Source organism: Anser cygnoides, chromosome 15, assembly GCF_040182565.1.
Source record: "Anser cygnoides isolate HZ-2024a breed goose chromosome 15, Taihu_goose_T2T_genome, whole genome shotgun sequence".
NCBI classification, from domain to species: domain Eukaryota; kingdom Metazoa; phylum Chordata; class Aves; order Anseriformes; family Anatidae; genus Anser; species Anser cygnoides.
In genome coordinates, this window is record NC_089887.1 from 11,752,957 (window position 1) to 11,767,095 (window position 14,139).

The following is a 14,139-nucleotide window of genomic DNA, read 5'->3' on the forward strand; positions in this document are numbered from 1 at the left end:
GCTGCAGCTCAGCGTTCAGGTGTGAGCACCTTCTTGCCCTCCAGAATTCAGCCATTTGTTCGCACGGGCGAAGGTCTCAGCCACCACCTCCAGCGATGAAGATCCTGCACCAAGCTCCAGCGCATTCTTCCGCTGTAAATTCTCGTGTTCCTCAGGTACTGTTCCTAATCGCCAGTACCACCCCCAGAAAACACTGGCAAGGACCTGAAATATCAGACGTCCATCCAGACTTCAAATATGCTGAGCCTCGTATCAACATCCAAAGGAAACTGGACCAAAACCTCTCTATGGGGCTACAGGGGCAGTACTCCAAGCCCAGCCTCTGCTCACGTTTCACTTCAGCTTTGCTTCACTTCTCTCCCTAAAATACCCGCTCCTATCTGAAACAGTTGCTCCAGCGATCTCGGATTATCCAGTCTAAGTCTACCCCTTTCTAGGTGCCCTCAGGATACATTAGGTTGTACTTAAAAACATTCCAGTACTCGCTTCCCACCAGGTCTCTTTTCACTCTTCCCCAAGCAGCAGAACCCAAGCGAGCTGCAGCCTGGCAGCCACGCAGCTCTCTCTGCTCCGTACAAGACCCAGCTTATTCAAATGGGGAAGCCGTGCCAACATTTTTTTAAAATGGATGCTACTTAAAGGTATTAACGAGATTGGGTGCGGTTATCTTAACCTTAGGCATCAGGCTCTGCTGAGCCTAGTGGGCACCAGCCAACTGGAAGCATCCTTCAATCCAAGCAGTTTTACCAGCTTTTATTAGAAACACCAGCACATTTCAAGTTTCCTCTTTTTGATCACAAATATAGTATTTTCCTCTTTTTAAGTACACAGCATGAGACACAGCATCAGGGCTTTCCATCTTTTTTACAGCAATTTCTTTCGGACAAGCTTTGGGTTAGTGTTCACTGACCTCACCCCAGCCCCCAATTTTGACATCTTGAATTGCTGAAGACAGTTGCATGGGCAGATGAATTCAATGGTGGTGCAAAAGGTACAATAGTTAAAGGTTGGCAAGAAAAGTTTAAGCAGAGACTTTAAGAAGAACGGAATAGCGCCGCAGCGCAATACTGTTTTCAGAGCACGGGGACAGAAGTTCTCCTTTCAAGAGAGAAACCATCCGCTCTTCTCTCCCCATCCTCCCCCAGCCCCACTCCTAAAAACACAAGGCTGGGGGGAGCGCTAACCGAAGGTGAGAAGCCGAGCGGGCCAGGTGCTCCCCCCCGGAGCACGAGCAGGCTGCTGGGCGTTGCTGGGGTTGCTGCGAATCCCACGTGAGTTGCATGTAATCGAGAAGCCTCAGGTCTGAGTGACGGCATTTTAGGCTAGTTGTGGTTTTAGCTCACACCTACGCTGGGAAAGTTTCCCTGGATTTTAACTTGGAGAAAGTAATTCAGTAGGAGGAGAAGGGGCAAGTATCCCAGGAACATGAGGGCATGGTGACAGGATATTAAAGGGAACATGTACATGATTTGTTATTTTTTATTCCACAGAAAACCCTCAAATCTAGACTCAGAGTTAACAGCAGAAAAATAGTGTTAAAGTCAATAGGTTCATATTTTACTGTAGACTAAATAAATTAGCCTAGAATTAACTCAATACTCTCTATTTTCCTTTCATTGGTGATCCTTCTCTAAATTAATGCAGATTTTAAAAAGCAACGGCTATTAATAATTTATTCCAGTTAACCCTTATGGATGAACACCTGTAAGTATTAAATGTATGGGAACCATTCCCCTCTCCTCTCCCTCCCCGAAAAGGAAACAATCACTAAAGGGTGTTGTAAAACCGACATGCTACCCTACAATACTCCATGGATCGTGCCACTCCTACCGATGCCTCTGGCTGCTCTGTGTAATGAGTGAATATTCATAGCCATGTCTTACAAAGAACATGATCAAAAAATATATAAATAAATAAAAACCTTAAACATTCTTACATGGATTTTTAAAGAACAGAATACATGTTAAAAACTTCAGTAATTTATATCAATTTTAAGCAATACTTTATATACAATGGAAAAAAGACATGCATAGTCCAAATACAATGTTGAAAACAGCATTTTCATAACAAAAAACCCAAACACTAAGTGTTAATACCATGTACATGAATTCAAGAAGGACCACCCTTTTTTCTGTTGCACACAGTTTATTTAACAATATGATATTATAAGTAAGAAATGAGTTTTTTTTTTACCATTCTATACAGTGATTGAATCTTCTTGGATTTTCTTATTTATAGTAATTATAGCGCTTGCATGATTTACACTAGAATTGCTTTTCCTCATTTCAAGTTTCACATAGAAGAAAGAAAGAAAAGAATGCTTCTTCTCTATTCAAATCAGCACGGTCTAAGAGTGATCATCCCTATTTTCATCTAAAACCAGTTTTATCAGAGAAACAAAGCAACAATTTCTACATCTGCAAGACAAAGATTTTGGCATTGGCCAATGTGTGTTTTTGTGTGCAAGAGTCAATTCCTATCTTTCCAGGGGTAATACTTCAAACGCCTGCAGAGTTCGCTATAGAAAAAAAAAATCTTCCCGCAACGTGTCAAAGTTACCGGGATACATTATAATGTTGCATTATTTCAGGAAACAGTTTCTGAATATTATTTTTCTTCTTTTAAACGCAAATGTTTAAAGTCTTGAAAATACAAATAAAAAATATGAATATAATGAACTTGTTTTCCCCGTTAAAAAAAAGGTATGAGTCAACAGCAACAAAAAAATAAAAACCAAAAAAACCCACAAAAGAGACCAGATATTTTAACTGCCTGGCTTTAACAAAAAAATATATTCTTTGTATTGTTTTTTTTTTTTAAACAGCAATTCATTCTTCCACGTGTAGGAAGCAGCAGTTCCATCTAGGATTCAAAACAACCCAGATGCCTGAATTTTCAGTACAAAATGTCCCAAGAACACGAAAGGAAAAAAAAAGTGATGCTCCCATAATGCTACAAACCCTCCACAAATTTTTCTAACGTGTCCCCCGTGGTATCACCGACCAGAGACAACTCGTTAGACAACGCACTCCTGTTCGGGGTGTTTAGTTGTGGAAGCATTGCACTCTGTTCTGGGTTGCCCAAGTGTCCCTGATCCATGGAGCTAGCCATAGTAACTGCGAGTCCTGGGTGGGGGGAACCAGTCTGGGGAGAGACGTGGTGCGGTGACGGCTGGGGCTGTATCCGCGGTGAAGGGCTGGAATGTGGCGGCTGGGACTGGGGACGGGGAGACTGAACGGGCGCTGGGGACCGCACCTGGTTGCTGAGGGAGGTGGCGATCTGCTGGCCAGGGAGATGAGACGCCTGCGGTTGTCCTGAGAGCATGTGCTGCTGTGGGCTCATGGGGTTGGGCTGGCCCGGGGACCCTATCTGCTGCTTCATCTGCTGCTGCTGCAGGATCCTCTGCTGCAGTGCTTGCTGAATGTTGGGAGTGCCGTCTGCCCCCATGCCGGGCTGGCCCATCTGGTTCAGCTGTCCCATCTGAGCCATCTGTCCCATGGACCCCCCCTGTATGGATATATGCTGCTGCATCCGCTGCTGCTGCATGGCCTGAGGGTAACCTCCCGGTCCTTGAGGCTGCTGGAACTGGCTATGTCCTGCCATCCCTCCTGCCATGCCAGCCCCTCCTTGCTGTTGCTGCTGCTGTTGCTGCTGCTGCTGCAGTAATTGCCTCCTCAGTATCTCTCTGTACTGCGGACTCATGTTTGCCATGCTAGGGTTGTGGCCAGGGTTCATAATGTTTATCGCTTGTCCCTGGGGATTCATAGCTCCTATCCCTTGCTGCTGGGGAGGAACGCTCGGTCTCTGCACTCCCGCTTGCATCGCGTTCATGTTCTGTAATCCTGGTTGAGTGTGCATGCCTGGCTGTTGCATGCCGGTCTGCGGCTGCTGCATCCCAGGCTGGGGCTGTATGCCTGCTTGCGGCTGCATCCCGGGCTGGTTAGCCACGTATTTGGCTGTTCTTTGCTTTATAAAAGCTGCCATAAGCTGAGGGTTGGATTTAAGGATATTAAGAACCTGCTGCTGTTGCTGCGGAGAACTCGGTGATTTCAAGGTCCTCAGTAAGTCCTGAAGTGCGTTCGGGGGGATGCTCCGTGGCGGCTGTTGCACGCCTGGCATCCTGGGCCCAGCCACTGCTTGCGGTGTTGCCATCGGCATAACTGGTCTCGCCATTCCTGGCTGCATCGGTTGCTGCTGCGGCATCGGAGGCGACTGCCACTGCCCAGGCTGCATGTTGGACATCACCGGGCCACTTACAGGGTTTGGCCGGGGTACATTCATGCTGACTTGCTGCATCTGGTTCACTGAACCCACCGTCGGGTTTACTAGTCCTGGGCGACCAGGAGGCAAACCATTGTTAATGTTGTTGACCCTGTAGAGTTGCTGCTGCTGCTGGGCAGCTTCTCTCTCAATCTGCCGAGCTGCTTCCACCGCGGCTGGCGGAGGCTGGGCCGGAGGTGGAGGTGCGGAAACCGGGTTTGCGGGTTTTCCTGCTGAAACAGTAGTGGGGGGCTGAGTTCTCGACACACTGGGAAAGCCAGCCGGTGACATACTTACAGGGGAAGGCTGGGGCTGGGGAGGAGGCTGCGGTGTTTGCGGTGTACTTGGCTGCTGTGTAGGGGTACCAGGCGTTGCTGAGGTAGGAGAAGGCAAACTTTGCTGAGGCACGTTTCGGGTGTTCATGGTAGCCATCCTTCTGCGCATGAGCTGAGCCTGCTGCAGGCGATGCTGGATCTGCTGCTGTCGAAGCTTGTGTTTGATATTGAGACAGAATGGCACAGGGCATTTGTTCTCTTGGCAGTGTTTGGCATGGTAGCAGCAAAGAGCTATGAGCTGTTTGCACACTGGACAGCCACCATTGGTCTTGCGCTTGCAACCCTTGGTGTGCTGGACAACCCGTTTCATCTTCTGGCAGGATGGCAATGAGCAGTTTGCATTGCGGCACTGACAGGCATGGACAAGGGACTGAATGCAGCGCTGGATGCTCAGTCGTCGTGACTCCTGGGGGCTCTTGGACTGCTGCTCTCCTTGGCTGTTGCTCTCATCATCCAGACCCAGGCCCCACTTAACCATCTTGTGGTCATGGCTCTTAGTGTTGTAGCAGTTAATGCAGAGGTCGTAGTCCTGAAAGCAAAGAAAATCCAGGGTTCAGTTGTCTGTAAAGCACTAACTACGACAGTGAAAGAGGAGGACCAAGAGAGCTGCTAGGTGAGCAACATGACCCTGATGCAGAAGCACACTTTGACTTTCAGTGGGTACAAACACACAGCCGAACAATAGCAAGACAACTGCCACGCGCTGTGAGCAGCTGCCAGTTTCAGTACACTCCTGGTATACTGAGGTAGAGAAGTGGCTGCGCAGCCCAGGACAGTGGGTTTGGACCTTTGGGTCCAGGAGTTTTGGACAGCAGAAGGCAGAAGCCCCATCAGCTGCTTCAGCAAAGTGAGCCTGCAGTCACAGGTCCTGACTGTTGTGGGTGATAACGCAAACGGGCTGTAACTGTCTCTTCATTTTTCTTATATAACAAGATGTGCCTCCCTACCTTTTGAGGATGGTAACTACTTCGCTGTAGTGGCTACTGGGCTACCTACACAAGGAAAGCTGACACCTCCAAACAGTACAAACAAACCTACGTAAGTGCTTAAAAATCAGGGCTTTGCTCTCTGTTTTACTATTCTTCGTGTGATTACTGACAAATAATTTGTAACCTGAAATGTATTTTTTTAATCTCTAAGTGCAGGTTTCATGCCAAGACAGACATGTATCTGAAAACCTGCTCGAACACCCGCATTTTCACTGCCCTGTGCTTTTTTTTTTCCTGGAGAAAGGTCACTCTCATACAGAAGTACCCAGAAGAAACTTAAAGGCCACACTTCCTTCCACCACTTAATTCCCCTAGTCCATACAATCCGTTTCCTGCAGTCTTGCCTCAAGAAGCTCTTTTCAATGCTTTCCTCAGAGGGATTAATTAAGATTCTTCCACCACAAACCTGGCAATAACTTGCAGTGTAAAAACTAGGTTGCACTTATTCAAAAATTTTTTTTTGGTTCAGCTACAGCCAGAGGTCATCACAAGCCCTCTAGAGGCTATCTTCCCCTCAAGTCCATCTGTATAACTCCGTGTGTAATTACTCTCTAACACAGTTCAGTGGAAGTGATCTATCCTGTAATAGGACCAGACATTAAAAGTATTGAGCCAGGTTAGGAAGCAATTATTTGGGCTGATCTGAAGGGCAAGCAACCTCCAATGCTGGGCAGAAGAGAAAGCGATGAAGAGCTGTGGTAGCCTCCTCACCCAGCTTCACGCACCTGGCTGCGCTCATTACAACACCAAGTACCACGTACAAAGCAGAGCTAACCTCTCTCGTGGACATCCATTTCATGGGTATGAGCTATTGTCCTGCAGATGCCTACTACTCTGGCAGTGTCACACCCTACCACCTCATCCTGAAATTCCCTAAAGCAAAAGCTTGTCTAAGCAGAGGAGCTAACTGACACAGCCATAGCGGAATAACTCAGCTGTAGCCATTCCAGAGTATTGCAGGTTTCCACGTAGAGAAACTAAAGGCACTTATTCTAGAAGAGAGACCCCAGTGTTGCAGTCAAATTCCCTTAAGGCTCAGCATTCCTTACATCAGAATATGCTTAATTTGGGAGAACTTGGGGAATATTTAAAAACAAAAACAAAACAAAAGAAAACGAGCTTGGTTGAAGTGTCAGGTGATACACACGTACCTCACAGACAGTGCAATGCCACCTTGTTTCCACATGATGTTTGCACTCATTGCACGTATAGACAAAGCGATCCTGCCCTTGAGTATGTAGTTCTACCAGCATGCAGAGCGTGGACCACTTGGATCGGCGTAGTGAGGAGAACTCCCAGTGCTTATCTCTGGCTAAGGTGAGGAAGGCATCTCGCCCATCCATCAGATCACAGCTAAGTAATGGATCAGGGTCCACGATGGGAGGCAGAGTGTTAATTACAGGCCCAGCATGTAAATGAATCACAAAAAAGACCTGCAGATAAACACGGAAAAAAAGCCAACAATGTTAGATAATCCTGCAGGAAAAGCTCACGTTCTGTTGCAGTAACATTATGCTGCAAATGTTATTTAGTTGAGTTAGTTTATGGTAATCTCTTCAATATGTTGTTACATAACTGAAAAAACTCAGAATAACCAAAAGCTTTACTCTCCCTGATTTTTCAGTTCTATCATCATGCCTCGATTTATGGGAATAAAATCTCTTTACACAGCACATTTTGACAGTACCTCTTTATGCTTCTCCATGGTGGCATACAGCTTCTGAGACAGATCATTGGACACATTTGGCATGCTGGGTTTCTTCTTGTTAGCTCTGCTGATGCTACTCTTATTCTTGTTGGTTTTTTTGTTGTTCTTTTTCTTGGCATTTTTGCTGTCACCTTGGCTTCCCTGCAATAAATGCATAGGAAATGTGTTAAACTTTATAGAGCGCTCTCCCATTCACTGCAGCTGAAAGTGAAACACTTCTGCTGTCAGTAATAGAACTTTGTTCCAATGCCTGCAAATCAACCATACTGTGTTAAATATATCCTATCCTCCAGGAAAAATAAAAAGTCAAACCAGCGAGCAAGAAGTTTCAAATGTTTAAAAATAGTCCATTTTTTTTCTTAACTATGCATATACATTAAATAATTCTCAGTTTATTTTTTTCCTTCTCAAACATCGTACTTCAGCTTTCATTGCTTGTTTTTCAAAATCCTGAAGACACTTGATAATAAAATGAGTTACAAATAGGATGGACTTTAAAAAAATTCTACAAGAGTAGATTTTGCTTTGTTGTGCATTTAGGACTTCACACACTTGCTCAAGTTCTAATTAATTACTTTAATCAACAAATCTAAGGCTAATGCATAGATAAGGACATGTAGGATTTGAAACTAACAAAACACATTTTTCCCAATCCTGAAGACTTGCTACTGCATCTGTAACTCCAAAAAATAACAAGCCCTCAAAACCTTCACTTGTTTATAATTACAACACAGACCACTGTGAACATATTCTGAATGCTACTCAGAGTAAAAAAAAAAAAAAAAAAAGCACAAATGATGCTATTTAGATGACCTGTGAAAACAGAAACAGTTTTACATTTCTAATGTCCCTGAAAAAAAACAAAAACAAAAAGCTCCAAAACACAAACTCCCAACAGGGAGCACACCACCCAGTAAAACTCCCCTGACTACTACTACGTTGGTCTGCAGAACGCAAAAATAACCTACTGAAATCCTCTGATACATATACATACAACAAAGTTTCTTTCATGAACACTATGTACAGGCAAACAGGTTTTATTTGCAAGCACATGTGTTCAAACAAAACAAAAATACTCCAACTGACGAAGCAGTTCTGTGCGTAGACCATATGCCTCATTGCCATCTTCCATTCCATTCATTAGGCTTAGACAGGAATTCCCTGTCAAACCTTGTTTTTTTCAGTAACTAATTTTATTGACTTTTTGACCAAAGCTGTTTGGAAATTAAAACGATACTAAGGGCAAGCCAGACTGAGCTCTAAGTGATTTGCAGGTATTTGGAATTGAATTCACTATGTTCCTATGACTTCCTTTCCCAAAGTTTTCTACTGCCCCGATGGCATTATGGCATGTCTTCCCTTTGCCTATTCATTCTGGAGGACTAACACAGGTTTTAAAATTTGAACACCAAAGGAAAAAACAGATTGAAACTTAGCTGACAGCGTAATTCCGTTTCCTTTCTACTACATCTTTAATTTATACATGGTCAATCACACAAAACTATTCCAAACGTTTTAAGAAGATTGGTTTTGTACTCTTTAATTTTGATACCATTTAACAGATTCAGTCAGGTTTGCCAGAGACACCAATGGCATGGTTACTCACTGAACCTTGTCTCTTCAGAACCTTTTTCCTGAACTCCTGAATATTTACCACCTCTTTAGAATCTCTTCTAACTGATGCTTGTGGCACACTTTCAAACAAATTCTCCTCCTTCCTAGGGTGAGCTTCAACATCCTAGAAGCTTCCTCCTATTCCTCCTAAAAATCAGCAAACCTCAAAGTCCTTTCTCATTGTCCCAGTACAGTTAAGGACTGAATTTCATACTAGATGACCATCTCTGGACTGCAGTAGAAATGTTTGCATCCCTTCAATCTGTAGCCAGCTTCCTTGGGAAGTTTGTAGACAAAGAGGAGAAAACGAGATCTATGGTAGTAATAGTAGGAAAATGCAGGACGGTACCGTTATCTCTGATCCCTAACGTTACTTTTGTTTTTCCTATTTTGTCCTGATCCTGCGTTTCGTTCCACAGAGCACCACTTCAGACAGGACAGCAGTTACACAGCTGACTTCTCCATGTTTTCAGGATGCCTGCAGAGCTGGGGCACTCTCTACTGTTCAGCTACACTTGACTTAAACTTTCTCTCCACATACGTGAAGTTTGTGTTTTTGTGATGTTCTTGTCATAAACAGGTTCTGTACAATTGCAATACAAGGCAAACTGCTAAGATTCATCAATTGTTTCTACATGTGGAGATCCCCCGTTGCTGGGCATACTTTCCTCCACAAAATGATGCAAGTTCTGGTGACTGCACTGGACAAGTCCTCACGTTTTCGTTTTACTCTTTTTCCTGAGCCAAGGGGCAAAGACCACACTGCTTCATTTTTATTGCATTTCTGGTTAACATCTTGAGCAAGTTGGATGCAGATTTTGTTCCCACCACACTCCAAGCAACAACAATGGCATTAAATGGAACGTACGGATTTTAACAGTCATGGCCGTGTCTTCTCACTTCAAGTAAACTCACAAATTTAACAGCTGTTCTGGGGATTTTAAAGCACCTTTTTTTCCCCCCTCTTGGATGCACATGTTTACCCTGGCATTTTCAGAATGGCAGGCTACAAGGGCAGGCTATGATTTATTGACAGAGATACTGTTAACAAAAGAATACCGCAACATAAATTTCAAGCCTTGCCTTTCAGTTACTTTTATGCTGCTATGTTTGTTGAAATATTTCAAATTTTAAAATTACATTCAGAATGAAAAAGGTGAAAGCCATTAACTTTACAGTTCCATAAAAATAGCAGCAAACTATATTAGCTTTGAAGGAGCCGGTAAGATTTAATAGATGGAACTTTCTGACATAAATGAAATTGCTCCACATCAATCACACGTAATACATACTGTATGCAAATTGTCACAGCACCTAAGCTGAATGCAGTTTCTTCCCAGTTAAAGCTTCTGGTTCCACCTTGATCCTGACTTCAGATTTTCCTACTATATTTATTTTCAAAATATCTTGCTGTAAATCACAAGGGAAAAGGACAGTATAAAAGCACTACAACCATTTGGTCATGGATACAAACCAGACAAACATAAGTAATGAAATTCTGGCTAGGAGGTTTTTTTTTTTTTTTAAATCATTCACACAGAGAGAATGCTGGTGAAGGACCACCACCATCAGGATCAAAATTTCGCACCAGTGTAAAGCTTGTAACAGTTGGGAACTGAAATTCAGAAGCATTAATTGCAAGTGACTGCAAGTATCTTTGATTAAATAAAGGCAAAATTTAATTTAGCTCTGAAAAATACAGCATCTTTCAAAACACAAACACCTTTGCAAAGGTGTGAACCAGAAGCTCTGCTGAATGACTGCAAGCCAACGTAACAATCATGATGCAATCCAAAAGTAGCTTAACACATTTCCCAGAAACCAGAAATGCTGACCTACAACTGACTTCTAATTCTGTTAATGAAGTAACAAGCCATCAGTGTATTTCTTACCTGAGAAGAAAATCAGAAATGCAGATAAAGGGAACCCCTGATTTAAGATCTGATGTGAATGACCTTTTTCCTAGCTTACAGGCTGTGAACTCTTTAATTTACTGAAGTGTTAACTATCAGCTTTGCGATCCAGAAGCACATACAACAAGTAAAGCCAACTCACCTCTGTTGTTTCACTAGCTGCAGTGCTTTCTTCCTTCTTCCTTTCCTCCTCTTCCTGCTCCAACTCTTTAATGCTTTCCTCCAGCACATTGGGCCAGAAATCACCTTCAAAGTACGGCAGCTCCTTGGCACTTGTCAGCCTGTCCTCAGTTGCTTGTTTGAAGATGTCCTGTTAAGTGACACAATACCAAGCACAAATAAATGAAGACCACTGAGAGCGATGGGAGAACCACAGAGGCAATCCATGCTACACTGAGCATCTGTGCTTCGCTCATGGCCCACTCCTTGCAGGTCTTCTTTTCTGAGAACAGCACAAAGATCTGGTCTGGCAGTAGTGCTAACAGCTCACTCCCTGCTTCAGCTTTGAAAGAGGGCTGCTGAGGCTCTCCTGAACCTCCATCACGCAATGGGTACATGATGGTAGAGACAAGGATAATCCTGGAAAAGGTAACAAAGCCCTCCCTGCTAAGTACACCAATTAAAAATCAAGCCCCGCCACTGAGCTTTTCCTACACCACTTCCGAACGAGAGCAGAACCAACAGCAAGTGCGTCTCATCTAACCCTTTCCCTGACAAATCTGAAAGTCTGTGAGCTCTTCATCTGGGAACCCACTACTGGGTTCCAATCAAGACCAGCTATTGGCAAAGAAAGAGAGATTCTAGCTCTTTGCTACTCCACATCAGATGACAGGGTTTGATCTATGCTGTTCTGTTCCACACATTTAGTAACTGTCATTTACAATCAAAACATCAATTATTTTTCCTGCACTGTCACTACCATTAAGAAATTCATGTAAATTTTAGCATGTGTAGGGAGTGGCAAATGCTACCTTTTCCACTCTTAACTTACTGCCTTGGGTACATGTGTGACTACAAAAGCCATCCTTTTTCTTCAAGTGAAGAAGCCATTTTTATAATCAGGTTTTTTTTTTTTTTTTTTTTTTTTGAATTTCATACTAGTGAGGTCCCATATTCCAACTGATCCTCCAGAATCACCACAAACAAACAGCTTCTACCCTCCCTCAGCACAAGCTAATACTGATGACCCTGTCCTTTTAACCAGTCAGTACAGTACAGGAAAGTCCACTTGCTTTTGCTCATTCCTCTCTCCCTTAAGCACCTGAGTAGGGATGCCACAGGTCCACTTAAGAAATGCTGCAGGCATTCCTAACAGAGTTGACTGAAGAACATGAACTGTACAATTCACATGCTCAGTGAAGAAAGCAAATAGAGACAGCCATCTTCAACCATCTTGAGTGATGCACAGCTTCACCAAATGATTTTTTTCCCCAAAAAAACATTAAGAAGAAACACAAAAGGACTACACTGCCCCAGATTTCCCAGATAACACTGTTGCTCAAAAGCTTTTAAGAAGATACACCTCTTGGTTCTAATTCGTGTAGTGTTTTTTTTCAAAGTGTTAATAAGGCAGAAGCCAACCCTAAGGAGTTTCCAATCTGAAAAGTAGAACTTCAGAAAATTTAAGGAAATGAAGACACTAGCTAGCTGAGAATAAAAACACTCATACAACGCTACCACAGTTTTACAACTTATGAAACAATACTAGCTATCTTCAAATAAAAAGCCCATAAAAAATAATTCAGCAAGTAAACAGTAGCAAACCTTGTAGTCATGAATGATTCTCTCAGCAAATGCCTTGTCCAGCATCTTCTTATACCATTCTTGTAAGCGTTTGGGTTTGGGTATTTTCTGATCAGGTGGATGGCAATGAAAAATATAGTCATCTCCTTCACTTGGAGGACAGGCCCAGATGTGTCCTGTCACATACCTGCAATTTACATACACACAAAAAAAGAACCTTAACAATATTGATTACCATCTTTAAATTAACTCAGCCAGACAGAATGAAAGAAAGAATCCTAATGACAGAAGAACAACCTTATTGACAAAATCCACTCTTCCCACTGCAGAAAATGCACGTGTTCCACAGACCTCAGAAAGGGCAAATGTAAAGAGACTACTCCAAGTGCAAGGCTACTTGGCATCCTGGATAAACAAAAGGCTAAGAAAAAAACATTTCTTAACAAAAGATTTCACTTACCCCAGTTTCTTCACGTACTCCAAATATCCAATGAGGATTTCATGATAAACTGCAGTTCGGAGACAACGGGGGCGGAAGAAATGAATACTATCTAGATACGATATGTACACACGTCTATAATAATGAGAGAAGAATGAAAAGAATGATGTACAGATGAACTTCGTTTTTTTTCTACCGAGAATTGACTTTTACAGAAGGTACATATACAGCCATACTGAACAAAAAAGATGATTGCTTATTCTAATGAATATTTAAGCATCTTAACATGGTTTAAACAGCCCTCAGAATGAAAAGATGGGTAACATTTTAATACAGCAAGAATATACATCAAGAGGTAAAGTTAAATAGATAATACAAACAAAATTTTGGAAATTAAAACATTTTTGTTAAGTTGTCCCCTTGAAAGTCATTTGCAGTTGCACTGTAGGACTTATTTCAGCCACAGAATTGAAACACATCTCCCACTCTTCTGTAGTTGAAAGTAACCTCCCAGTGAATGGAGCAAGATGTTCTCTGTGCATGAGCCACTGGTATAGAAATGAAAGATTACCTTGTATTTGGAGGGGGACAATCTGAGCCATACTCCTGTACATGCATGCCAAAGAAGCATACATCTACTCCGTCAATCTCCTCAAATGCAAATAGAGCTTTGGTACGGTAAGGGAAGGATTCTGACATCTCACCAGAATCCACAAATCTGGAGAAAAGAGTGACAGGAAGGAAAAAAGAAAAAAAGACAGTCACTAAACCAGCATCCTACCAGAAGGAGAAAAAACTCTTTTTAACTTCCTTTTAACTCACTAGAAATACTTATGCAGAAGTTAAACTAGGGTCAGATCACAGCTGTATTAAAACAGAGCCTGTCACTGCACAACTCATGGGAAAACAGTGTCCATATAGTTAACATATGACTGAATAGGCAAGCACTGAATACAGGAACACCCTCAGAAACCACCAGCCTTTAAATATACTGCAGACTAAAAAACCTGATGCGCTACGATGTGACACCAACATTACCTTTATGAATTAAATCCCAAATACTTTATAAAATTTTCAAGTTTTTCATTTACCATTAAGTAGATTAAATAATAACTTCTGAAAGCTAAAGTATTTATAA

At 42.7% G+C, this 14,139-nt stretch overlaps 1 protein-coding gene across 8 annotated transcripts in view; it reads right to left on the reverse strand.

The window, feature by feature from the left end:
• Window positions 1-738: 738 nt before the first annotated feature.
• Window positions 739-14,139, reverse strand: part of CREBBP (CREB binding protein) — a 95,188-nt gene continuing 81,787 nt past the window's right edge. For all 8 annotated transcript variants that reach the window (XM_066977614.1, XM_066977612.1, XM_066977613.1 and 5 more), the window contains 7 exons: window positions 13,573-13,719; window positions 13,023-13,136; window positions 12,584-12,749; window positions 10,962-11,129; window positions 7,272-7,433; window positions 6,736-7,017; window positions 739-5,124 (listed from right to left, as the gene is read on the reverse strand). In XM_066977614.1, the coding sequence (XP_066833715.1) occupies window positions 2,953-5,124; window positions 6,736-7,017; window positions 7,272-7,433; window positions 10,962-11,129; window positions 12,584-12,749; window positions 13,023-13,136; window positions 13,573-13,719 (3,211 nt within the window). In that variant the 3' untranslated portion in view covers window positions 739-2,952. The remainder of the gene's footprint in view (window positions 5,125-6,735; window positions 7,018-7,271; window positions 7,434-10,961; window positions 11,130-12,583; window positions 12,750-13,022; window positions 13,137-13,572; window positions 13,720-14,139) is intronic.